Raw genomic sequence first — 27588 nt, forward strand, 5'->3', positions numbered from 1 at the left:
ATGTGTATGAAATAAGTAGGAATATTACTTAATGTCATATGAGAAGGCACTAAATACAATCAGTGGCAAAATAATGAACCCTACAAGCAATCAATCAAGAATAACTTCTAGGAAGGAGGGAGAAAGAGAGAATGAGTATTGTTGTAAACTGGAGTTCCACAAAGGAAATTGAGCTTATAAATGAGCCCTGGATAGATGGATTAGGAGAAAGAAAACAGCAAAGAGAGAGGATACAGTAAGAAAAGCAAAAATACTTTAAAACAATATAGAGAGAAGGAAATAAAAATTTAACATTCCAATAATGGAAAAGAATACAATGTGAGTAAACAATTGGTGTATGTTGAGAAATTCTGGGAAATAATATGAGTAGGCAAAGCAAGAATATATCACAAAGGGCCAAGAAAGCTTAGATGTGGACACAATCCAGTAGATAGTGGAAGAAATGTTAGGAGATACTTGAGAAAAGTACTGTTTTAGGAAATAGAGATTAGCGGTTCACTATTTTATTAAGAATAGCTGAAAGAAGCTCAGTCACTTCAACTTCTGCAGTAAGCAAAGCCACAGTACGCAAACTGGTCTTTAAATCCATGGGGGAATGTATTATCTCACTTTCATGGTGCATATCTATCATGGGTAGGTGAAAGCAAGGGAAGGAGAGATCCACTCCACCTAGTCACTCAAGGATAAGGGCTGACTGAGGCATTACCTTTTACAGCTGAACCATCTGTGATACATATCTTCTTAAGTTGTTTTGGCAGAAGAGCGAGAAAATGAAGAGTTTCACGTAGATTTTTGTTGCATCAGCCCAACAATAATATGTCATACTTGCTTATATTTCACTGCCCAGAGATAGTTATACAGTTCTGCCTAATAGGTGAATATTTAAACAAGTCATCAGAACAAACTGAATATTTGCAAAATATAACTGTTTCCTACAAATGCAATGTGACATAGGTGTAAAATTATTTATTTATTTCACAAATGCATATGGAACAACAAATGTGAACTAAGCTACAAGATTTCAATGACAAAAAAAAAACCACACCTACCTTCCCAGTTCTTATATGCAAGGAATTTAATGTCTAATTCCAATTTTCATTGAATAATCTAGACTAAGCTGTCCTAGGAAAAGGGAGTAAATGTAGATAGAAAATGACATATTCCCTTGTACTGCCCCATTTATCTCATCAGTCATTCTGCTTTAAAGGAATTATCTGGTCACATTTTATCTTCTATTCACATCTACTACTTTCAGGACCTTTCTTTCCCTCCTCTTTCTTTGAGATTTTCAGTTGCTGCTCTGCCTTGTCTTCTGTGTCCATTCTTAGCTCCAATCCTGAGGCTCAGCTGGAGTCTCAGAGGCTTGCATCTGAGCACTCTGCATTGCTCAGTGACTAAGGCAACTGAATTAGGGCAGGGACACCTGGAATAGCTCAGTCCTCCACAGCAGGTGGGGTCTGATAAAAGCCATATGCCTAAGACCCTGCAGTATCAAAGAACTAAGACTCGCAGGCATACCTAACTGGAATCTATCCCTATTTCAGTGTTATGGGCTAGATTGTGTTCCCCAAAAATTCATATATTCAACCTCTATCCCCTAGTAACTCAGAATGTAACTATATTTGGATATAGGGCTTTTGAAGAGATAATTAAGTTAAAATGAGGCTCTTAAGGTGAAACCTATAAGAAGATACTAGGACACAAGGAGAGACATCACGGGTGTGTGCCTGTACAGAAGGGCAACAATGTGAAGAGGCAGCAAGAGGGTAGATATCTGAAAGCCAAGGAGAGAGGACTGTGAGGCAACCAGCTCAACTAGTACCTTGATCTTGGATAATTCCAGTCTCCAGAAGTGCTTAAATTTCTGTTGTTTAAGCCACCTAGTCTGTGGTATTTAATTATGGCATTCCTAGTAAAAGGACAACTTTATCTCTGTTTCCAATAAACATTTCAATCCCATGGTAGGAAAATGACAATCTGCCAAATCTCTGCCACCTTCTAACAAAAATCTCGTTTTATTAAGAATACAAACAAAACATATTTTATATAATTTTCTTATAATTTTATTAATGTCTGATGTACCAGAAAATGACACATAGGTATTGTATGCTTTGCCTTATTTGAACTCATGATAACCCTATGAGATAGGTAGTACCATTTTCCTCATTTTATAAACAAGAACAGATGACTTAGATCAAGTAACTTGACTCTGATAACATATAGGTTAAGTAGGAGAGCTCATTCATCTAACACGGTTACCTTTCATGACAATGATGATGAAAACAGCTAACAGAGTATCCACATGACCATTATTCATCGAAACCCCTTACATTAAATAGTTGAACATTCATAATACTCCTATAATGTAAGTATTCCTACTAGCCATGTGTTATAGACAAGGAAATTTAAGCAAAGAGATATTGAGTAATTTACTATAGCCACAGAGCTACAGAGTTTTGGAGCCAGGATTCAGATCTAGGCAGTCCAAACTGAAGGTGTGTATTTTTAACCACCACATTCTACTGCTTCTCAAAGTTTGCAGTAGGTATATTAGCATCTGGTAATGGCTGTTGAGGATATTTTAAAACTTAGGTAATGACTTCTGCTATTGTATACTTTTAGAAAACTGGATTGGGATCAAAACTGTCCAGTACATGCTATTTTGTTACCTTTGGATTCTTTTAATACCTAACCTTGTGCGATTGGGGTCATAGCACAGCATGTATGATCGTCATTGCTGCAAACGGATACACATCTTAAAAGCGCCAACTTAGTGTTATTCAAATTTTTCCTGAAATTTCCATATGCTTCTCAAGTTCCTTAACTTGAAAACTCAAAATTCTTCCTGCAAACATTTTCTGATTATCTCTACTCCAAAATGTTTTAACAGTTAGTCAATTAGTTAATTAAATTTTTAATTGGCAAATAATTGTGCACATTACATATTTTGGGGTACAATGTGATGTTCTGATATACATTTACTTTGTGATTAAATATGCTAATGCACAAATTTATCACCTCATAAACTTGTCATTTTATGGTGAAAACATTCAGAATCTATTCTTTTAGTAATGTTGAAACACACAATGCAATATTATTTATTATTGTCACCATTGTGTGCAATAGATCACTGAAGCTTATTCCTCCTCTAACTGAAATGTTATAACTTTTGATCAACATCTCCTCTTTCCCATTTCATTGCTCACTCCACCCACCAGCTTCTGGTAACCACCAACCACATCCAGTGGACAGCAAGTTAAATAATAGGAAGTTAGAGAAAGCTGACAGTTACAAAGGATATGATGTTATTTAATTGTTCAGAATATATAAAATGTGTTTATTATAGGATACAGCCCCTTATGGAAAAATAAATGACAGTGGGAAAATTTCAAAATCAGACAAAAGTAAAAAGTACTATGTTCACCAGAAGATGGAGTAGAAGTCTGATAGGGAGACACTCAGAAAAGGTCAGTAAAAAACCTCTGAGAAAAAGAAAGTTGCAGGAAAGGTAAATCAATAATGCTGTTTGCTGAAATGCTACAAAATTATAGTACTTGTCTAAGGAAGTAGTTACTGGAAGCCATAGAGAGTGCACTTTCAGTATAGTTACAAGAAATACCAAATTGCAGAGCTTAAGGGAATTGGTGAAGAACTGGTAGCAACAGATACAAAGATTTGACAGAACATCTAACTAAAGAAAAACTCTATTATGAATTGTATAAGTCATTGATGACTCAGAGCCAAGCAAGTTTATAATTACATTTTTGCTCAACTTCGATTTCTATGAAGAACATTTAAAATGAGTTCTGCTTTTTCATACAATTAGAATGTGGGCATTTTTCAATCGTTCTAAAATTTTCAGATTATTAGAACCACAAAGACAAGCATCCACCTTACCAGATATTATTGATTTTATATGCATTGCCTGGACTCTGAATTAGACCTTTTCTTTCTTTTCCCTGTCTCAGCAGGACAAATAAGAACATCTAGGCCAGGAGCGGTGGCTCACGCCTGAAATCCCAGTACTTTGGGAGGCTGAGGCGGGCGGATCACGAGGTCAGGAGATCGAGACCATCCTGGTTAACACGGTGAAACCCCATCTCTACTAAAAACACAAAAAATTAGCTGGGCGCGGTGGCGGGAGCCTGTGGTCCTAGCTACTCGGGAGCCCGAGGCAGGAGAATGGCGTGAACCAGGGAGGCGGAGCTTGCAGTGCGCCGAGATCGCCCCACTGCACTCCAGCCTGGGCACAGAGCGAGACTCCGTCAAAAAAAAAGGAAGGGAGGAAGGGAGGAAGGGAAAGAAAGATAGATGAGAGAGAGACAGAGAGAGAGAGAGAGAGAAAGAGAGAAAGAAAGAAAGAACATCTGAGCACCAATACTGGGATATTGTAAGTTACCTCAGAAATAACATCCTTGGGTAAGGGGTGTGGGTGTGGTGGGGTGTGTGTGTGTGTGTGTGTGTGTGTGTGTGTGTGTGTGTTTTAGCAGAAAGAGAATCTTCTAAGTACAATGAAATGGGCTTCTATTTATCAGTACCTTTTTTCTTCTCTCTCTTTTAGTTCTGTTGCTTTCCAGGATATACACATGGCTTTAACAGAGTCTATTACTGGAATACGGAGAAGCTATTGAAGTAATCCTTCAAGGCATAAGGTCAGAACTTAGAGAAGTCACAGAGTTTGTATTTCTGAACCTGATTACCAGAAAATTCTTCTAAAGCAGGAAAAGATATATGCTTTCAAACTGTTATCCTACAACCAAATCCATTTTGGAGACACAAGGATCCACAAGATTACTCACCTTCAGGAAAACATGAAGACAAGAAATGCTAGTCTTGGTACAACCTAATGAAAAGACATAGCTGAGATTTCATATGAAGATAACATTGAGATTGCTTAGAAAAAAATTATTGGAGTTAACATTGAAAGTAACAATGGTATTTCTTGTCATCCCTTTCTAAATGGCATATATGGTATGTAATCTAGAAATATGTACATATACATGTAATAGCTTACAAAGCTTCCAATAAAAAAGACAAAATCTCTGGATTTTGCAATCTAATGAAAACAATGTAGTTACTATTAAAACTTGAATTTAACCTCTCAGAATAAACATACAGTCAAGGTTTTTGTTTATTTCTTTGTTTTTCCAAGATGGTTGACTGATGTGGGATGCTAGTTCTCAGAAAGATCAAAGTTACAGGTGAATGGTAATGATCTGAATGAAACACAGTCAGATGAGAGCCAGGACCTGTCAGAGAACCCACAAGAAGAAGCTAGGGTACAGAAAAAGAAAGCAGGAAGAGTCTGGCAGAGATTGACCCCCAAGGAACTTAGAGACCCCAAAAAAGTATAGGTGGGGGTGCTTCTCTGTTCCCCTCACCCTGGCAACAACCTGCTAACCATCGAATTATTAGGGAGTCCTTCTACCCTCACAATCCTGGGCAATGATGTCCGTGGCAATTTGGAAAATTCCCAAAGACAGAAATCCATGTTGTTAACTCACACAGGGGTGCCCACACTCTTCTCAGGCCTGAACTGAGATGTCAAGTGCCGTACTAGTTGTGTACACATAGTGGGCCACTGCTGTGCCTGTAGAACCTCAGTCATTGAGTCACCACATCACAAGATCCCCTGCAAACATACCTCATAACCTGCTCTGACATCCACAATCAAAGGGAAACAGAGAGGATCCCTGAGGAACTGTGGATCCCTGGTAATGTAGCCCTCAGTGTGACCTACCCCTGGGGAATGGGGGTGCACAGACAGCCCTCCAAAGCCTGCCTTGAGAGAAAGGAAATGTAGTGTGACACAGATCACTGAAGGGAGTGGCACCGGCAGCCGGGAATGGATATGGAGAGGTAGTCATCTTCTGCTCCTCCCATCTACTCTTGCAGACACAGCAAAGGCTCTACCAGTTAAAGGCCAGCCCTTGTGAAATTGGTGTAAACTTTTCCAGTGGTTTTCACAACAGTTACACCTCCATTCAAAGTAAGCCCCTGCCACAGAGGCTTCCATGAAGAGTAAGACCCATCTCTCCCCTTCTATACAAAGAAATAGCATCCCAGCAACTGAAGGCAGACAAGCTACAAAGTTGTCTGTCATGAACTTGGGGAAGAGGATTTGCCCTGAGCCCATTTTGTTGGTAGCTGCCGGAGGGGCATACCCATGGTCTCCAGCTGCACTATGGCCAGGAGTCAAAGGACAATGTATATTTAAACTGAAGTTCATGAGCAAAATGCAACAGGAGCATGATAGGGAAGCAGATCACATTCCTGTCTGCCCAGGATGAGGACCTGGTATAGGCCTCCAATGCTCTTCCATTGAAACATTGCCACAGCCCAACAGGATCTCCACCAGCTACACCTGTCAGGGTGGGTGCCTCCAGTCATTACTGAGCTACCAGAGAATGAGCAGGCTCTTATGCTTAAGTGCCATCACTGGACTGGAGAGTAAAATGGAATACCTGTTCTCAGAAAGGCACAGGGCTAGTGAATAAGATAAGCTTCCTGAGACCTCTGTACTCTCAGCCTCGCAGGAGATAGTGTCAGCTGACACATCTAACACATCAAAACAACAGGCAACATTTAAGAAAACCACCATACAAAGATTACCCACAATCAAGGAACCCATAAAGAACTTTGGCACACTGAGAGCACCCCAAAACAAAGCATATCATATACATCATAACATAAATCACAGTCATCCTCTAAAGGAAAAATAAATGATAGAAAATTCAAAAATAAGAAGTGATATCTCCTTTAGATGAGAAAGAATCAATGCATGAACTCTAGCAGTACAAAAAGGTAGTAGAGTGTTTTGACATCTCTAAAGGATTGTACTTGCACTCTAACCATAGATTCTAACCAAAATGAAAATCCTGAAATGACAGATAAAGAATTCAAAATACAGAGTGCAAGGAATTTCAATCAGAAAAATGATGAAGGATATAAAAGGCAAAATAGCTATATTAGAAAATAGAACTTCATGAATTGAAAAGGTAACTAAAGGAATTTCAAAACATAGTTGAAAGCTTTAACAATACACTAGACCATTCAGAAGCCTGGTTTTTTTGAATTAACCCTGCCAGACAAATATAAAGAAAAAATAATTTTTAAAAATGAACAAATCCTTCAAGAAATATTGGATAATGGAAAGCAACCAAACCTATACTTAGAGGAATTCTTGAGGAAGGAGAAAAAGAAAGAAACATGAAAAATATAATTGAGGAAATGATTGAGGAAAATTTTCCTCATCTTGTCAGAGAGGAGGACATCCAGATACAAACAATTTAGAGAATATCTGTAAGATATTATACAAATGAACATTACTAAGTCCTAAATTTATCAGACTATCCAAGGTCAATACTAAAGAAAAAAATCTTAAACAGTAAGTATCAAACTATCTATAAAATGTAGTCCCATTAGACTAACAGTGGACTTCTCAGCAGCAACCTTACAAGCCAGAAGGAATTGGAGGTCTATTTCGAGCCTTCTTAAAGAAAATAATTTTATAATAAATGGCATCCAAAATTTTTATAACCTACTAAACTTAATTTCATAAACAAAGTAGAAAAAAAGTCATTCCCAGACAAGCAAGTGGTAAGGGAAATTTTCACCCATAGACTGGTCCTTCAAGAAATCCTTAAAGGACTTCTAAACATGCAAATGAAAGGACAATACTTGCTACCAGAAAAGCATATATAAGTACAAAGTTCACAGATCCCATAAAGCAATTACACAATTGAATATACAAAGTATCTAGCTAACAACAATATGACAGGAATAAAACCTCACATGTCAATATTAATCTTGAATGAAAATGGCCTAAATGCTCCACATAAAAGATATCATTTTGCAAATTGGATGAAAAAGCAAGACCCTACCATTTGCTGCCTTCAAGGGACTGACCTACTGTGTAATGATATCCACAGCCCCAAAGTAAAGGGTGGAGAATGATGTACTACACAAATAGAAAACAACAAAGATCAGGGGTGCTATTCTTGTATCAGATGAAACAGATATTAAATCAAGAAAGGTAAAAAAGAAAGACAAAGAAAGATACAATTCAACAAGATTTAACTGTCCTAAATATATGCACCCAACACCATAGCACCCAGATTAATAAAAGCAACTAGACCTAAGAAAAGAAACAAGTCATACAATAATAGCTGAAGTATTTAACAACTATTAGTTATATAATCTGTCTGGTGACAGCACCAGATAGATTATCAAGGCAAAAGAAAACCAACAAAGTAACTCCAGACTTAAATGGAACTCTTGATCAAATGGATGTAATAGACATCTACAGAACATACCATGCAACAACCACAGAGTATACATTTTTCACATCTGTGCATGGAACGTTCTCTAAAATTAACCAAATACTTGGACTTAAGGCAAGTCTCAATAATTTCAAAAAAAAATAAAAATTATGCCAATTATCTTCTCAGATGACAGAGGAAATAACATTAGAAATGTATATCAGCCGGGTGCAGTGGCTCATGCTGGTAATCCTAGCAGTTTGGGAGGCTGAGGTGGGTGGATCATTTGAGGTCAGGAGTTCAAGACCCACAAGGCCAACATGGTAAAACCCCATCTCTATTAAAAATACAAAAATTAGCTGGGTGTTAGTGATGCATGCCTGTAATCCCAGCTACTAAGGAAACGGAGGCAGGAAACTCGCTTGAATCTGGGAGGCAGAGGTTGCAGTGAGCTGAGATAGCACCACTACACTTCAGTCTGGGTGACAGAGTAAGACCCTGTCTCAAAAAAAAAAAAAAGACGTATCAGGAGAAACTCTCAAAACCACACAAGTACATGGAATCTGAACAACTTGCTACTGAATGATTTTAGGCTAAACAAGAAAATTAAGGCAGACATAAGAAAAAGTTGAAATAAATAAAAATAGAAATATAACTCACCAAAACTCTGGGATACAATGAAAGCAGTGTTAAGAGGAAAGTTTAAAGCACTAAATGCCTACATAAAAAGATAAAAATATCTTAAATTAATAATCCAATATCATACATCAAGGAACTAGGAACATAAGAACAACCAAATGTAAAGCTAGAAGTAAAGCTAGAAGAAGAAATAACAAAAATCAGAGCAGAACTAAATGGAGTTGAGACGGTAAAAACCAAACAAGAGATTAACAAAGCAAAAGTTGTTTCTTTGAAAGGATAAATAAAATTGATAAGACTGCTATTTAAGTTAATTAAGGAACAAAAAGAGAAGATTCTAATACGCACAATCAGAAATAATAAAAATGTGGCATTACAACTGATACCACAGAAATACAAAATATATTCATAGTAGTCTATGTAAATTCTCAGAGAGTAATCATGGTAGACTATGAATATCTCTGTGATCAAAAACGAGAAAACCTAGAAGAAATGAATAAATCCCTGGAAACATATAACCAGCCAAGATTGAACCAGGAGGAAATTGAAATCCTGAAGAGACATATAATGAGTTATGAAATTGAATTAGTAATAAAAAATCCATTTTCCAAAAAAAGCCAGGACCAAACAGATTCACAGCCAAACTTTACCAGACATAGAAAGAGCTAGTACCCATCTTGTATAAACTAATAAAAATATTGAGGAGGAATGACTCCTCTCTAACTCATTCTATGAAACCAGTATCATTCTGATACCAAAACCTAGCACTGAACACATACACACAAAGAAAACTACAGGCCAATATCCCTGATGAATAGACACAAAAATCTGCAACAAAATGCTAGTGAACCAAATCCAGCAGTTCATCAGAAAGATAATTTGTCACAGTCAAGTGGATTTTATTCCAGGGATGCACAAATAGTTAAACATATGCAAATCAATAAATGTGATTCACCACATAAACAATTTTAAAAACAGTAGCCATATGATCATCTCAATACCTGCAGAAAAAACATTCAATAATATCCAATATGTCTGTATGATAAAAACCCTCAACAAACTAGGCATTGAAAAAAACATACTGCAAAATAATAAGAGCCGTCTATGACAAACCCACAACTAATATCATACTGAATGGGAACTGTAACAAGACAAGGATGGCCACTCTCAGCAATCAGGCAAGGAAAATAAATAAATGTCTTCCATATTGAAAAAGAGGAAGTCAAATTATCTCTGTTTGCTAATGACAATCTTACACCTAGACAACCTTGATATTTCCTCCAAAAGATTCTTTTACCTGATAAACTACTTCAGTAAGATTTCAGGATACAAAATAAATGCTTGAAAATCAGTTTCATTTATATAGATCGACAACACTCAAACTGAGAACCAAATAAAAATCTCAATTTCATTTATAATAGACACAAAAAATAAAATATCTAGAAATATACTTAACAAAGGAGACCAATGATGTCCACAACAAGAACTATAAAACACTGCTGAAAGAAATACTACATGACAGAAGCAAGGGGAAAAATATCCCATGATCATTGTTTGGAAGAATCAACATCATTAAAATGACTGTACTGCCCAAAGCGAGCTACATAGTCAATATAATTTCTATCATAGTACCACATTTATTACTCATAAAATTATTTTAAAAATTCTAAAATACATATGGAACCAAAAAAAGAGCCTTAATAGCCAAAGCAATCCTAAGAAGAAAGATAAAGTTGGGGGTATCACATTATCTGACTTTATACTATAAGGCTATAATAAAAAACAAACAAAACTCAGCATGGCATTGGCATAAAGATGGACACATAGATCTATGGACACAATAGGGAAACTAGAAAATAAAATCACATGTGTATAACTACGGTTCTTCAACAAAGCTGACAAAATTAAACATTGGGGAAAGGTCACCCTATTCAATAAATGGTGCTAGGAAAACTTGCTAGCTAAATGCAGAAGAAAGAAGCTTCACTCCTATCTCTCACCATATGCAAAAATTAACTCGATGAATTGAAAATTTAAATTTAGGACCTAAAACTATAGAGATCATAGAATAAAATCTAGGAAAACCTCTTTAGACATTGGCCTAGGCAAATAATTTATAAATAATACCTCAAAAGCAAATGCAACATAAACAAAAGTAGACAAATGGGACTTAATTAAGCCAAAGAGTTTCTGCACAGCAAAAGAAACAATTATTAGAATAAACAGACAACCTATAGTATGGGAGAAAATATTTGCAAGTAATATATCTGACAAAAGATTTATGTCCGAAATCTATAAGAAAAACAAATCAACAAGAACAAAACATATAACTCCATTAATAAGTGAGGAAAGAACATAAACAGACACCTCCCAAAAGAAGAAATGGAAGTGACCAACAAACATACGAAAAAACATTCAACCTCACTAATCATTAGAGAAATGCAAGTTACAACAAAAATGAGACACCATTTCATCCCAGTCCATTTGTACCTTTTATTATCATATATATCCTCAAAATCAAAACAAAATAAACCACAACATAAACTGTGTTAGTATAGTACATTAAAGTCAGCCCCACTGTGCTGTATCACTTGGCGAGTCTGAAATTCCAATGGGCTTCAGAAAGTTTACTATGTGATGCCCAATAATGACCTGATAATCTCATATTAGAGGCAATGCAAACATATTTATAAGACTAAGAGCTACAACAAGCTTACGAAGAAAACCAATTTATAGCATTACGGGTTAAACCAGAAGTGATTTCCTCTGTTAACTAAAATTACATTACTAAAAAGTGCATGGTTCATGGATGTCTAATGTGAAAAAAGACAGATAGTGAATACTTTCCTGCTCAGTGTGAACACTAAATAAGAATGAAAATAGAATGCCTTATTATATAAAGTAATACCAATACATTGATTTCCAATCTACTCCTCTGGCACAATTTAAAATGCGCTCTTGAACTATAGAGTCACAACTCTTTTTCATTTCAATGTGTTTTCCTTCAAAATAGCAGTTATTTATACATACTGCTTTTAAAAATCATTTTTAGCCTGCAGATTCCCAATCTCCATAAATATCAAAGATGTGAAGTTAAGTTCAGACGCACTTGAACTAAACACCGTGCTAACTAGCAGCAGTGTTCAAGAGATCATGCTGCCGATTTTATGAAAGGGAATATACTATTGTGAATTATTTTGCAAATCCCAAAAGAAGTTTATCTCTCACATTATTGAAGACTGAGAATGTCTTAATATATGCACAACTTGAACATTGTTTGTGAAAAAGCCAAACTAATTCATCTATCTTCTGATCAATCAGTTTAGCCAAGCAAAGCACAAAATAAATGCACATCCTTTGCGGCTGTTAAGAGCAACCAGTTTGCTTGTCTGTGCATCATGAATGCCAAACAAATCTTGAATAAGAACAAGGAAAAGTTAAAAGAAAAGAAAGACAGGAAAGAAATAAAACTCAATTTTCTTGAATAGGAAATTTCTAGGGAGGAAACATTTTCCATTTTTGTCTTCTATCAAATTTAACATATTATATATATCCTAACTGTCATTATAGGGTATTCTAAGACAGATTCTGCCAATATTGAAATATCTAAGACAGGCACAATTGGGCCATTGCAAATATCATGTACTAAATGGATTCTAAGGAACCTGAAAATTAATGAATCTTTCTAAAATGACTGACTTACTGTTAGGGGAAAGCTTAAGAAATCAAATACCAAAATACCAAATCTTTTTTATTTTTCTATTCTTCCCCCCCAAAAAATAGTGGGGGATAAAATAACGCAATGCCCAGTTAAAGTGCCAACACCAAAACAACTTATGGCTGCTACTTCTGACCCTTTCGGGGGGTCAAATTTTGTTGTCTTTTGTATTTCTAGCTTTGTTTGAGACCTTTGTTTGCATATATTCAAAGGTTAGTAAATACAATTTAATATTGTTTCCACAGCAATTAAGCATTTACCTAGTTAGAATAAGCATTCAAACAGAGGTCTTGCATTAAATTTTGTACCAAACTGTATTCCTTCTACCATGCTGCCATCTTTATTAAGAAACAAAGGACATCTGATTTCACTTTTCTAAGCTTATTTTAGTTAAGGTTAATTATTACACGGAGATATTAACCTTTCAATCATAAACTACAAATTAGCATTATTCATCTCTGTGGTATATTTTCAATGTAATAATAAAAATCCTGGCTCGCTCTAAAGGTCAAGCTAAAAGCAACCTTACCATCATCATACTGGCCCAAGCAGATTTCAAAGAGAGAGCCCAGGATGATCCCTGAAGCTAAACATGTCCAGAGATAAAACTGTCGAAACATCTTCTGTCAAAGTTCACTCAAAGCTGATCTGAAATAAGAAAAGGTAGAAAGAAACATTTGACATGTTCATTAATCTGTTATAGGTAAACACAATTGTCACAGCACAGAAAAGCCTTAATGACTTCATAGTTAATTACCTGTGCCACATTATCCATTAACAAAGTAACACAGTGGTTTAATGCACTGGAACTGTTTATCAACATAAATTTGCAGACAAGTAATCTCTAAGGAAAGACATCTTTTCTGTTATTTAATTTGCCAGCAAGTAGGTTGAGAAGTTAACATACTAATAATATCAGAAGCACACTCTTTAAAATTTAAGACCTTATGAGTAAGTCCAATGTTAATCAGTTTAAGTTACTAAACTTATGTTGTCTACAGCATAATTTTACAACAAAGTGTAAGATAGTAAGCCAGTTGTTAGTATCCTACATGAGCATTTCAATGAAAATTTGTCTTATACAATTAAGTAGAAAAGCCCATCATTAAAATGTTAATTCCTTTCTAGTAGAGTGATCAGAGATTGACTTGACTATGCCAGGAAAGACTAAGGAAAATCTGTCAATTTTCACTACATCTGCTTTATGAAGCATTTGGATGCATTTCATTTTAATTCTCTTGTTTTACTTTTCAATCCCCAGCAAGTTAAAAAAAAAAAAAAGAAAGAAAGAAAACAACTGATTGAGAAATTAGTGGCCTGTGAGCACATGAGAATGTCTTATTGAAAGAATGACATGCTCAGTTTCTTTGTAAATTTAGGAAATTATCCACACAGAATTGTTCAAAATGCTCTTGATTATAAATTGTGGCAGACTAGGGATTGGAACACTGTTTCTCTAATTCAGAGGTTCCAAACTCAAATGCCTACAGAGGACAAGCAGACAAAGGAAAAGAATGAATTAGCCAAAGGGGACAATAGTGATGGTAGAGGCTGTGATAAACTGTGCAATGCAAGGTTTTCTAAAGAGACCAGCTGGTGCTCAACTTCTGTCAATGGTTGTGATGTGGCAATGCAAACCAGTGTTTCTGGGTCTTCTGATTTTCAAAGAGAAGGCAGAAATCCAAATTTTCATGTGATTTCCAAGTGTTTACATGATTGTGCAATCTTCTTTATAAGACTAAATGCTTCTAGCAGGTAATATTGATGCCTCAAGTTCTCCAGTTTTCTATTTCTGCCCAGGATTCTCTCTACTAGACTAGCTGAGGATAAGGTTTATCAGAGGGTACAAAGGCACGATTTTAATTCTGCTTTTGTCTACATTTTATTTATTTTTGATTTATTGCCAAGTATTTAATAATGTTTATTTGTCCAGCAGCATGTATAAATATATATATATTGCATTGTAAAATTGTATTAAAGGTGTAAGCTCTTTTTTTAAACTAATGGGATACACAGTTCTTGACTTTAAAAGATCACTGCTCTAGATCACACACATTTTAATATGAAGTCTATTCTTCTTTGTTTCTTTATCTAAGATATAAAAGGAGCCTGCCTTCTTTTTAGCTGGGCCTTCCACATTTTTTCCTAACTGGCAAAGTGCTTGGTGCCTGCATTTATAATTTCTAGGGACAGAAAGCCCAAAGAAGAGCTCATTATTAGATGCCAAGAGATCATCATAATCCACACTAACCTGTAGAAAAAAGAAAAATAAAATTGACCAATGCTACTGGTTGTGTAGAGCAGTGGATAAGAATGTGGCTTTTTTTTAAATTCAAGCTTTTCAGCTTACTAGTTATATGACTTTGAAGAAATTAAATAGCATCTTTGTCTCACATTTCTCATTATCATAATGGATATAAAATAGTATTTACCTCATAAGATTGTCCTAAACATTAAATACGTAAGGGAATATAAATACGTGCTTAATGCAGTGTACTTACAGAACGAGTACCCCCTAAAGCTTAATATGAGTCTTTCTGACTCAGCATTTATGGAACCTCCAAAGTCTTAAATACAGATTTACTCAATCTATCTTTAGCAAGGGCTGGAAAGTAGATATTATTATCCCCATTTTGTGGAAGAAAGGTCAGGCTCAGAGAGAATAAGTGACTGGCTCAAGGTTATAAACTGGTGAGTGTCTGAAGAGACCATAAAGTCTGTGAGTAAGACACTTCTGCTCATTCCATTAGAGAAAAGTATTGGAAAAATTCCCAGAAAACACAGGGCTCAGAAGTTTTCAAGGCATATGGAGGCCTAGGACAGCCTGCTGTATTGCTTCCCTTAAACTCTGAGAGAGACATTCTAACCCCCTTCACAAAGGATTAGAGCCCTACTAAGATTTCTATATACAATGGCTTCAAATCTTTTTTTATTTGGAAAAACAAACATGACATTAAGAAATAAAATAATGTTATTTAAATTTTAAAAATATAAAGAGAAACCATATACAAATACAAACCAGAAAGGATATATATTGGAAAACAAAATTAATACAAACCAGAAAAGATATGTATTAGAAAACAAAATTAAAGAGACGGTAATATCTTAGCAAAGGACAAAAGGACATAGTTGTGTTCCTGTGTGGGTCCTTGATCTGCCAGCTTGACTTCCTTTATAGTAGTTTATAGTATTATGCATTCACAAATTATGGCATATTCTTTTATTCCTAACTGAAGCTAATTTGGTTTCATGGAACAGTCTCCAATATAAAAACAACCTGATGGATCATTATTTTAAAATCATTAATGTCACTGCCAGTATTATGCCTCCAGAAACAAAACCTCTTGATCTATGGCTCTGCAAGTTTTTAGAGGATTATATGTATATTTTTGAAAGCATCACAGACAAAACTCATAAAAAATCTATTTAGAATAGATATAGCATTTACTGCCCAGAGGAAGGAGATAATTTTAGGGGAAATATTATACTTATTTGTCTTTGAATAATGATAATAATAACAATTTCCATAGTTTTTTTACTCTTTCATCTATATCTGCCTGATTTCCAAAGAAATTTTCATCACTTCAATGGGCTCAATATTTACAGGGACCTGAAAGAAAGCTATGACTCATCACATCAACCTGATACCCCAAAACACAGAACACATATTGACTTAGTGAGAAAACCCAGTTGCTAAACAAAGATATAATGAAAAGCTACCTCCCACAAAGAGATTGTGTAAAAGACTACAGGATCAAGATGTTTAGTACAGTATTGTGCCAATCAACTGACAACCTATAGTGGCACTTCTGTGATTGTGATCAAATTAATTGGAAGAGATCAAATGCTTTAGACAAAAGACTGTTTTTGTTACTAGCTTTATAATCTCTAGAATTACAAGAGAAAGTCCTATAGGAGATGAATTCCATAATCTTGCTAAGTGACTGTAGGTAAATGAAAAGCCTGTCAAACAACACCTCTATGGTGGTACTTTACTTTTACTACAAATCCCACATCAAACTCTTTCCATGTTCCCCGAGTATATATTTTTCCTACAGAATTTATTGGCTAATAACGTTATGTTCTAAAAATCCAAAGCATGTTCAATTCTAAAAAGAATTGTAGGTGACCTATAAATAAATACATTATACTTGTTTTTTAAGAGATAATTAAATTGGTGTATTCAGTACTCTAATATAGCTAATAAAGTTATCATTTTGCAATCGTGACTTAGAAATAGTATTCTGTTGCCAAAATACTGGGGAAAAGTGCTTTTTTCCTATTATAGTATAATATTACACGTAAGTGGTTTGCATTCCATGTGCATTTTATGACACAATTTCCTTAGGCTTAAGAATATTTTACTGCAATTATTCAAGACAAACATACTAATTTTGAATTTCACATCATTTGTATTTCCTGCAAGATAAATCTCATATTTATTTATCTGGCATTCAATGTTCTCAAAAATTAATTTATTCAACAAGCACTTACGGAGGGTCTACTAGGTACCACTCACTCTTCTAGGCAGTTGGAAAATATCAGTGAACAAAGCTGACACATTTCTTTTCTCCCATGGATGTCATATTCCAGCAAAATAAAGACAGACCAATAACAAACATAAATAAGTTATATAACATGTTAAAATGTAATAAGTGACATGAAAATAGCAGCTAGCATTTCAAAACTGTATATTGTCACTTTACAATAATTTTCATTCAGTAAATGAAGTGAGATTACACAAAGCAACCAAAATGCTATCTGATAAAATAATGAGAACTTTACAATGAAAGTATAACTATTCCGACAACCCTGACAGCATCCTTGATGGTATCTACTATTCTGAGTACAGATTTCTGTTCATCTCTTGGAAGGAGAATAAAGGTCTTTCACTGCCTTTCACTTTCAAATATAAATCCAAAGTCTGGAAATACACAAAGGTCTGTCCTTTTTCTGTTCATCCCTGCTCCCTGAGTCTTGGGTGTTTGCAGTGACACATGGCAAAAGCAGCCAAGGTTGACACCACAGCAGTTTTCTCTTAAATACAATTTTGACAATGTTAACTATTTTTTAGCCTATGTCTCTGACTGCTATGTGAATAAACACCAATTTTCTTGAGATACCAAAACTTGGAACACTCCGTCATTACTTTGATGAGAAACCCCATACCAATACACAACCATGAAGCAAGCTGGAGTCTCACAGTTAAGTGAGCTGTATGTATGCAGTCTGCCCTTCAACAGTTTGTTCAGCCAAATTACTGTTATTCTTGATCTGTAACAATATCTAGATAAAGCTATAAAACTAAAACTTGTCACTGCTTTGTATTCCTTGTGAGAAACATATGCTACCTACCTGCTGGAATAAAGCAAACTTCCCTTCAAAGCAACCTCAGCTTCCAACTAAAAACATGAGGTTTTCCAAAGTCACTGTATCTTACCATACTAAATATGAATTTGCTTAAATGACTAGAGAGAAACCTGTCTTCTACCTCAGCATGGTGGCAAATATTAATAATGTCTTCATCAGTACAGAGGGTACTTATCACCCTTCAGCATTACCAGATGAATCAGCTGTTCCTTTTTTAAAATGTGTAATATGAAGTTTAGGAAAATAAAATTTCAGAGAGCCTTTCAGATATATTCCTTCCTTCTAGATCATATTATATTTTTCTTTACTAAATATACATATGTATAAGTTTATATCATATATTCATCTATAAAAATATATTGATATTTATTGACAATTTTATAGTACACTTATACATATTTATATATAAAATTATGTTACATAGTCACATATACAATTTATATAAAGAAGTATATATTTTATTTAAATTTACATTAATGATAGGTAATATCAATGATATTGATATTATCTCCCACTTTTTTAAAGTTTGCAATTTAAATTCAAGGGGTTCCGTTGTAGCTAATTTGAGGCAAGTTTGGAAAGTAACTAATGTTTTTATAGGACACTGTGAGGTCCAACCTACCTCTCCCACCCGGTCCTGCTAAATTCGGCTTACTAGATCTTTGCTCGGGCTTACAGTTTTTTTTAACATGCTACTACATCTGAATGTGCCTTGACTACCAAATTTAAAATATGTGCTAATTTGGCCAGGCGTGGTGGATCACACCTGTAATCCTAGCACTTTGGGAGGTTGGGGAGCATAGATAACTCGAGGTCAGGAGTTCCAGACCAGCCTGGCAAACTTGGTGAAACCCCATCTCTACTAAAAATATAAAATATTAGCTGGGTGTGGTGGTGCACACCTGTAATCTCAGTTACTCAGGAGGCTGAGGTAGAAGAATTGCTTGAACCCTGGAGGCAGAGGTTGCAGTGGGTTGAGATTGTGCCACTGCACTTCAGCCTGAGCAACAGAGCAAGACAGATTCCATTTCAAATAAAAAGAAAATGTTAATTTGCTTTTTGGGTGCACTCTGTCTCAACATATAGATTCATCCTAAACATTGTGGGATAAAATAAAATTGATGAAAATCATTTTTAAAATTAAGAATATAAATTATTAAGAACTAATCTTGCTATCACTTCAATCATTTACAAGGTCTTTCATTTCAGTTTTAAACATTTTAAATATATAATCAACAGTTGTAAACATTAGATGAGACTAATTTAACCCAAAATATATTTCCCGAAACCACATGAAACACATAAGGTAAGTCCAAGCTCTGGCATTCTTATACTACAGCTATGGTGAATTCTTGGAGAATTCAAATCAGTATCTTAACATGTCTGTTGAGTCTATTCATTATTAAATTCTGGTTTTAATAATAGAACTTTAAATAAAAGAGGGAGGAACACTGGTTTTCTTTTTGGGGAATACTACTTCTCAAGAAAATAAATGACTGACCAATATAATTAATCTGTTTATGTTTAAAGACTGTGTCTTCATGGAAAAAAATGAATATTCAGTTTAGTCTATAATAGATACATGCCAAATGTTATAATAACGTAGTCATACTAGTTGGTTTAATAAAATATAAATACACCAAAAATGTTTTTAAATGAGTGGAAATTTAATCTCCATGTTTACTATTGCTATTATATTGGATATTTTCTTAGTGTTTATACATACATTTACTCAATTAGTATTTATTTTATATTTAGTGCATATCAGACACTAAGCTTCTACTATAGAAATAAATTATTCCATTTCCTCACAATGACTTTGCTATTGAGCATGCACTATATTTCATATTTTTTTTACCTAATATACATTTCAAGGTACTTTAGTAAAATAACTTCAAATTAGGAGATAAATAAATTTTAATTGCCAATTTTTTTGAGGTTTCCATTCCATCTATGTTTTCGGAACCTTCATCTAAATCTCAGTCTTTTAGATAAATACATTTCTCACTATTTGTTAGAAAAGTCATGGGAAAAAGCTTAGTTTGAAAGGAGCAAGCAAAGGGAAATATAAAAAGAGAAGCCCAAACGTTATTTCATCAGTGGAGTGTTTAGCTTAAAAATATAACCAAGTAAATTTAAAATGGAGTTTTAATGCTCAAGCAAATGCATGCATCATTTTAAAAAAGAAGCTTGAAAGAGAGTTCTGTGCAGTGTTATTACCTGGCACAGAAAAATGATTCTGATTAATATTCTTGTTTGATGAATATTATAGATTCTGAGAAACACAAATAAATTAATGAGTAAATGAGTATTTTCCTAAGGCAAATCCATCAGCAAAAAAAATCCAAAAGTATTAAGTCAGTCAACAGAGACTAAACGTAAAAGTATGAAAAGGTCAGTGACTTGTACAATGTAATATAATAAAAGTCCTGGCTCTGGCATGAGAGAGTCTTGCATTGCATTCCTAGTTATGTTGCTTTTGGAGGGCTATATAAGGGTAAACTAGTTAAAACTTGTGAGAATCAGTTTAAAATTAGGACAATGAAATCCATTTTATTCTTCTGTAATTGACAGATGAAAATTTGAACAAAAAATAAAAGTTAAGAATATTCATTTGTTCATTTATAGCATAAGTGTTTACTGAGCACTGATTCTGGATAATGTACTTTATAAGATGCAGTGGCTACAGCTTTATGAGAAAAACTAAATGAATTAATAATAAATACATAATAGTCCATATAGAGTTTTCAGTCTAACAGAGTGTGACAGTCACACCTAAAGTAGCTCACAATGAATCAAATCCTCATATAATACTATTCTATAGATCAGGGATTCAGTACTGGTCCACGGCCTGTTAGGAACCAGGCCACAGAGCAGGAGGTGAGTGGTGGGTGAGCAAGCAAAATTTCATCTGTATTTACAGCCCCTCCCCATCATTCGCATTACCGCCTGAGCTCCGCCTCCTGTCAGATCAGCAGCAGCACTGGATTCTCATAGGAGGGCAATCTCTATTGTGAACTGCACATACAAGGGTTCCAGGTTGCATGCTCCTTGCGAGAATCTAATGCCTGATGATTGATCTGTCATTGTCTCTCATTATTCCCAGATGGGATCATCTAGTTGCAAGAAAACAAGTTCAGAGCTCCCACTGATTTTACATTATGGTGAGTTGTATGATTATATCATTATATATTATAATATAATAATAATATAAATAGAGTGTATAATAAATGGAATGCACCTAAATCATCCCAAACCACTCTCCTGCTCCCAGCCCCAGGTCAGTGGAAATTTATTTTTCATGAAACCAGTCCCTGGTGCCACAAACTTGGGGACCATTGCCATAGATAGTGGAATCTATGACTTGCTTCTAATGTGTAGAATATGATAAAGGTAACAAGATGTCACTTTCTTGTTTCAATTAAGTTACATAAGATTCAGTCTTAGGACACTGGAGAAAGATAAATCTTCCTGCTCTGTGTAAAGAAGCAAACGTATTGTAAACTGCCTTTGGAGAAGGACATATGCCAGGGAACTCCAGGTGACTTCTTGGACCAGAGGATGGCCTCCAGACAACAGCCCTCAGTCATATAACCAAAAAGAAATGAATTCTGCCAACAATCTAAATGAGCTTTGTAAAACAATTGCATTCCATATTGTTAATTATATTTTGAAAAGAAATGTAATTTAAATACTAAATAATGAGATTTTAATTATTTTATATATGATCAATTATATACAATAAATTCTTTTCTTATAAATCTAGTTACAACTTTTCTGTTTCTTATATTGAACAAATTTTGAGCTATAACTCAGTCATATTACGTTACTTGCTTTTGCCATTACCATAGCTTGGTAGGAAATAAGGTTTTAAATAATAGTCTTTTAAGTAGGTGACAGATTTAGAATAAAAGATTCATAACAGTTCTAATTTTAAAAAATGACTTCACATGTTTAATGACATAGCAAACAGGTAGTATGTACATTCCTAATTTTTTTTCTTAAATCTGCTTGCATTTAAACAATGTAAAATTAATTGGTAAAGCATGCCATTTAAAAAAAAAATTTAAATTAAAGTTCTGGGATACATGTCCAGAATGCGCAGGTTTGTTACGTGGGTATACACGTGCCATGGTGGTTTGCTGCACCGACCAACCCGTCATCTACATTAGGTATTTCTCCTAATGCTATCCCTCCCCTAAGCTCCCAACCCCCCCGACAGGCCCCAGTGTGTGATGTTCCCCTCTCTGTGTCCATGTGTTTTCATTGTTCAGCTCCCACTTACGAGTGAGAATATGCGGTGTTTGGTTTTTCTGTTCTTGTGTTAGTTTGCTGAGAATGATGGTTTCCAGCTTCATCCAAGCATGTCATTTTTATTAGATATAGTTGGTAATAGAAGGAAACATATAACTTTTTTTTTGTTGTTTGTTTGTTTTGAGATGGAGTTTTGCTCTTGTTGCCCAGGCTGGAGTGCAATGGCATGATCTTGGCTCACTGCAACCTCCTCCTCCTGGGTTCAAGCGATTTTCCTGCCTCAGCCTCCCGAGTAGCTGGGATTATAGGCATGTGCCACCACGCCCGGCTGATTTTGTATTTTTAATAGAGACAGGGTTTCTCCATGTTGGTCAGGCTGTTCTGGAACTCCCGACCTCAGATGATCTGCCCGCCTTGGCCTCCCAAAGTGCTAGGATTACAGGTGTGAGCCACTGTGCCCGGCCAACATATAACTTTTAATAGTTATTTAAATATTAATATGTATGTAATGGATACTAGAGTAAATACTGATTGGGAAATACAAACTGTCATTAATAAAATATTTGTTTTCTATATAGCTTTAATATGTACTTTTTAACATGTACTTACAACATTTATTTAACATGAATAGAGTAGAAAATGTGTACTTTAATACTTTGCCAGGTGACATGTTTAAGTAGAATGAATAAAACTAGGTTTATCCTCCATTGCCCCTCTTCTTATCAGAGGGGTCATATTTCATATGTCATATCTTTTCTACACTTTATTTTCTACTTCACATTATATGAAGTCTAACCAGAGATCATAAAGTTTCATACTATATCAATGCAGAGGCAGAATCAACATTCTATACATATAACTTTTTACTTTCTTTGCAGGATTTTTTAGGTAAGGTCTTCGGCCAACTGAACTGCAGCTGTTTCATCTACAATAATTTTAAAACAGTAAAATTCTCTCAAGAACTAAGTTTGTACATTTGATGTTGATAAAAACAATGCTAATGGTGAATATTTTTTGAGTATGATAGATGTTGATATTATTGAAATCATTAGATATGCTTTAATAACTTTAAAACCAAATGGTAGACTGTTCCATCTCATTTCTCCTTGTACTTTACCAATTTATACTATGAAAATCATGTATGAAATTTATAGTCTAGAACGTTTGCAGAAATATCATCTCAAAAACAGTAACTCAAAGTCTAATACAGAAAGATATCCATATAAGGAAGCATTTCACAAATATTTCTAAGCTTTGATTTGATATATATTAAGCTTTTACCATTTATCTTATAAATCTACATGATTAAAGAAATGATCAACCTTCTCAACTGGCACAATGTGAAGATGGATAATTTGACTTAGAAAAATAACTAATTGTGTAGTCATGTAAGCCCTTCATTTATGACACAAATCCATAAAGGTCACTGTCATATTTCTTAGAGACTGGATTTTAATGTAAAGCTGAGTTTTATTTTTCTAGAAAACTGTAACTTTTATTGAAAATAGTTCATGTATAAGCAGATTTATGGAATTCAAACTCATGTTGTCCAAGGGTCAATTGTGTGTAATTTTATAATTGTAAAACTCTGTCTTATCTGTAAATGATAAGATATTACAATTAGTTGGTTCTCTATGTTTGAGGGGCAAATAAAATTTGAATAAGTTGTCTTACTCACAAAGACTATGCTTCACGAATAATACACTAAGAACTTTAGTCTCTTCCTACAAATACCTAATTTTATAGTGTATCCTTGCATTTCAAAATTACCAAACTGAAAAGTAGTCGTTCTCTCTCTTAGTGTCAATGCTAATTGTATGGTACGTTCATTACTAGAGTACATTTTTTCTAACTTAAAATTTTAAATTTATTACATTAAATATTAGATTATGCTATTATATAGTAAATTCAAACTGCCTGTATAATATTGTATCCTATTAAAATGATACAGACATTAAATTTTATGGGCATTCTAATGATTGTTTTCCATTTTTCCATACTTTTAAAATAAGTTGTTATATGTCCCTTGGGGTTGGGGATTATTTTAGGAATACTTTACTACTTACTAATTTTCCAAAAGTCAATCATGCAAAATATTTACTTCCCAACACACCCTGGCAAGATATTTTATAAGTGAAAGACATAATTTCATTCTGACCTTTTTAATTCTAAGGCCTTTTCATGTTGGGTTTTTTTTTTTTTTTTCAATCTGATCTAATTTTTAACTCTCTGTATTTATTACCATAACCAAATTTCATTTTACTTTATTTTTAGCTAGTTATTTCTGCCTAGGCATCTTCTCCTTTTTCATATTTCGACCTAAGAATTTGTTCCTCATGTAAGACTTCTCTGACAAGTCACTTCCTCCCCCAAGTATAGGTCAAATATTTTGCGATAATCCTTCTTAGCCTTTCCTTTGTATTCAGCGAACACATCTCAGTTTATAATTACATTGCTTGTCAGTGGGTACTTTGGCAATATTTGTGTTTCACTTTATGCCCCTGAGAAGAGGAATCATTATTAGCCAAGCTCCTATCCCAGCTTTTTATCCCGGAGCCCAGCAAATAGCTTAGCCCAGATTAGCATTGATGTTTTGAATGAATGAATTTTAAAAAGAAACGTATCATTTTCACAAAATGTCCTGTTATTTACATTAAAGCTAATTTGTTCTTGTCAAATCTGTATTATATATGAAATTTAGTTTTAACACTTATTCCTGCAGCATTTGCTGAATATGCAAGGATCGATAATTGATAAATTCTAAGGAAGTTCTATTTCCTTTAAGACACATTTAAGGTATTGTTGGAGAAAGGGCTATGAATATTGTAAATTCTCACAGAGAGTATGGAGATGTTTGTACATAAATATATATTCACTATAAAATAATATTTTAAATCGTCAAACTTAGATAAAATATATGCTTATAAAATATAAGAATAAAATTCTAATATACTTGGAAAATAAGAAACAAATCTCAGTCCGTAAGTTGAAATTTATGGTTTATATACAACAAAAACTACTGGGGCTGTTTTTATTTCTGTGACCCAATTAAACTAATCTTTTCTCAAATTTCATCCCTATGTCTGAGTATACTAATATTGGCAAAGCCCTCTCTATCCTAAAATAATGTCTATTTTAATATGTCTTCATAGAAAAGTCATTAAAAAGCAGTGAACATAGCCACTAAGTATGATTTTAATATTTTGGTTGAAATGACTAAATTAATAGAAGGTGACAAAAAGTACCTTAAGAAGAATTTTAAAAAACAAAAACAAAAGATTGAACAAAGCATATGTGGAAATATAAATAATAATTTTATTCCACTTTATTAACACTCTTGTCTAATTAGACAATAATTACTTTAAAAACTAACACTTTCCCCTTAGAATTACTGCTGAAGTTGAAAGGTTCAAGTTTTTAATTACTACTCATAAAGCATGCAGTGAAACTTTCTAAACTATGAAAAGTCTACTATCTTACGATTCAGCAAGATATTTATCTTAGAAAAACATCATTAATAAGTACAAAATCTCATTTAAATTAACAGCAAGAAACTTTCATTTTCCTTTCCAGTGTCAGAGATGGGTGAAATAAATCAAAATCAAGGATCTTTTGTGGATGAAAGGAAGTAGAAATCTTAAGATTAGAAACTCACTAATGTGATGCCCATGGGCAAAGATGAAATCAGATATTACAGATGATTTTGAAGTTGCAGTTTTAATAATGATAAAGGTATAGTGAAAGGGAGAATTGAAGCAGAAATGAATTTCATACTGTTGCCCATACCAACCAACTCATCATGCCTTTCAAAAGTATATTCTGGCACAACATGGTGGCTCACACATGTAATCCTAGCACTTTGGGAGGTCAACATAAAAGAATGGCTTGAGGTCAGGAGTTCGAAGCCAGCCTGGGCAAAGTAGCAAGACCCAGTCTCTGCAGAATAGACAAAATAAAAAAATTAGCCAGGAGTAAGTGCACACACCTGAAGTCCTACCACTCTCCAGAGGCTGATGGGGGAGGATGGTTTGAGCCCAGGAGTTCAAGGTTACAGTGAGATATGATCGTGTTACTGGAGGGACAGACTGAGAGCCCAAAAACAAACAAAACAAACAAACAAAAAAGTATATTCCACTAATACCTTGTAAATGGGGGTGTATGAAGTTTTTTTTTTAATCAGATATAATGATAATAGCGTGTGTGCATGGCAGTGTGTGTGTGCTTGCATGTCAGGTTGCATATATTAAATGTAAACACCACAGTTATTTCAGGAAGGGATCATAAATGCATAAGAATCTAAGTGTCCATAAAATACTGTAAATAAATAATTAAAGCTGATTGAGAAATAATGGGGGCTCTGGAGACTGTGCTGAATTTAAACTTAGCAACTTTGCAGAAGTCTACGTCTATTTTTTCCATTTCCAATTTTTTAGGTAACATTGAGTGTCTGGATTTTCATATGCAATTATGCAATTTATTTTAATTAAACTATTTTCTAGTGTATAGTGTGGCCAAGGAAATGCAGCTTTATGTGCCATCCAGACCATGTTGCAATAGTTTAAAGCCTTGGGCTTAAGGATCTGTTAGTAACATGACATTTGTATGATCAGAGCTATCTCTCCATATGCATTTAGGACCACTGTACTATCATCACGTCCAAAACTTCCTTTCATAATCACAATCTTTGAAAATTCTCACACTTTAGAGTATCTTCCTGCCTAGAAAAATCTATCACAGTAATATATGCACTCACCATAAAGATAATGTACCAGGATGCTGAGGATATACTAGGTGGAAATTTTAGAACTGCTGTTGTTCAGGATTTTCTCAAAAGAGAAATATTCAGAAATATCAGGTAGTTACTTTACAAAGTAACATATATAAATATATGTATATACACACACACATATATTTATATATGCACAAAGGGTTTCTTAAATGCACATGTACCTTTAAAGTAAGAATGCAATTTGGGCATAGTCATCACCAACACAAAGTTCATTCTTGCCTCATGTATTGATTTATGCTCTAAATTTTGTAATCATGTGAGCAATCTTTAAAATGATACCAGATTCCCAGGTTAAAGTCATTTGGATGACATTTATTTCTATTTTTTGTACTATTTTGAGTTTGAGGGATGGTGTTAGAAAATCTTGTAAACTAGCTTTTGGTATTTTCTGCTTATTATTATTTTTTATTTTTTGGTGAGCAACACTAAGACTGGCATTTCAACTTCCAATGTGGTTCCTTATATAATACTCAGTTAAGCATATTACTACTAAATTCAAACAAATTTTAAAAACAAAAAAAGATATAAATGATTGAAAGCATGACAAATGTTCCCTG

At 34.3% G+C, this 27588-nt stretch overlaps 1 protein-coding gene across 2 annotated transcripts in view; it reads right to left on the reverse strand.

The window, feature by feature from the left end:
• Nucleotides 1-27588, reverse strand: part of PCDH15 (protocadherin related 15) — a 1779889-nt gene that overhangs the window by 843827 nt on the left and 908474 nt on the right. For both annotated transcript variants that reach the window (XM_055092816.2, XM_057298896.1), the window contains one exon: nucleotides 13148-13266. In XM_055092816.2, the coding sequence (XP_054948791.1) occupies nucleotides 13148-13238 (91 nt within the window). In that variant the 5' untranslated portion in view covers nucleotides 13239-13266. The remainder of the gene's footprint in view (nucleotides 1-13147; nucleotides 13267-27588) is intronic.

The sequence above is a fragment of the Pan paniscus genome, chromosome 8 (assembly GCF_029289425.2).
Source record: "Pan paniscus chromosome 8, NHGRI_mPanPan1-v2.0_pri, whole genome shotgun sequence".
NCBI lineage: Eukaryota > Metazoa > Chordata > Mammalia > Primates > Hominidae > Pan > Pan paniscus.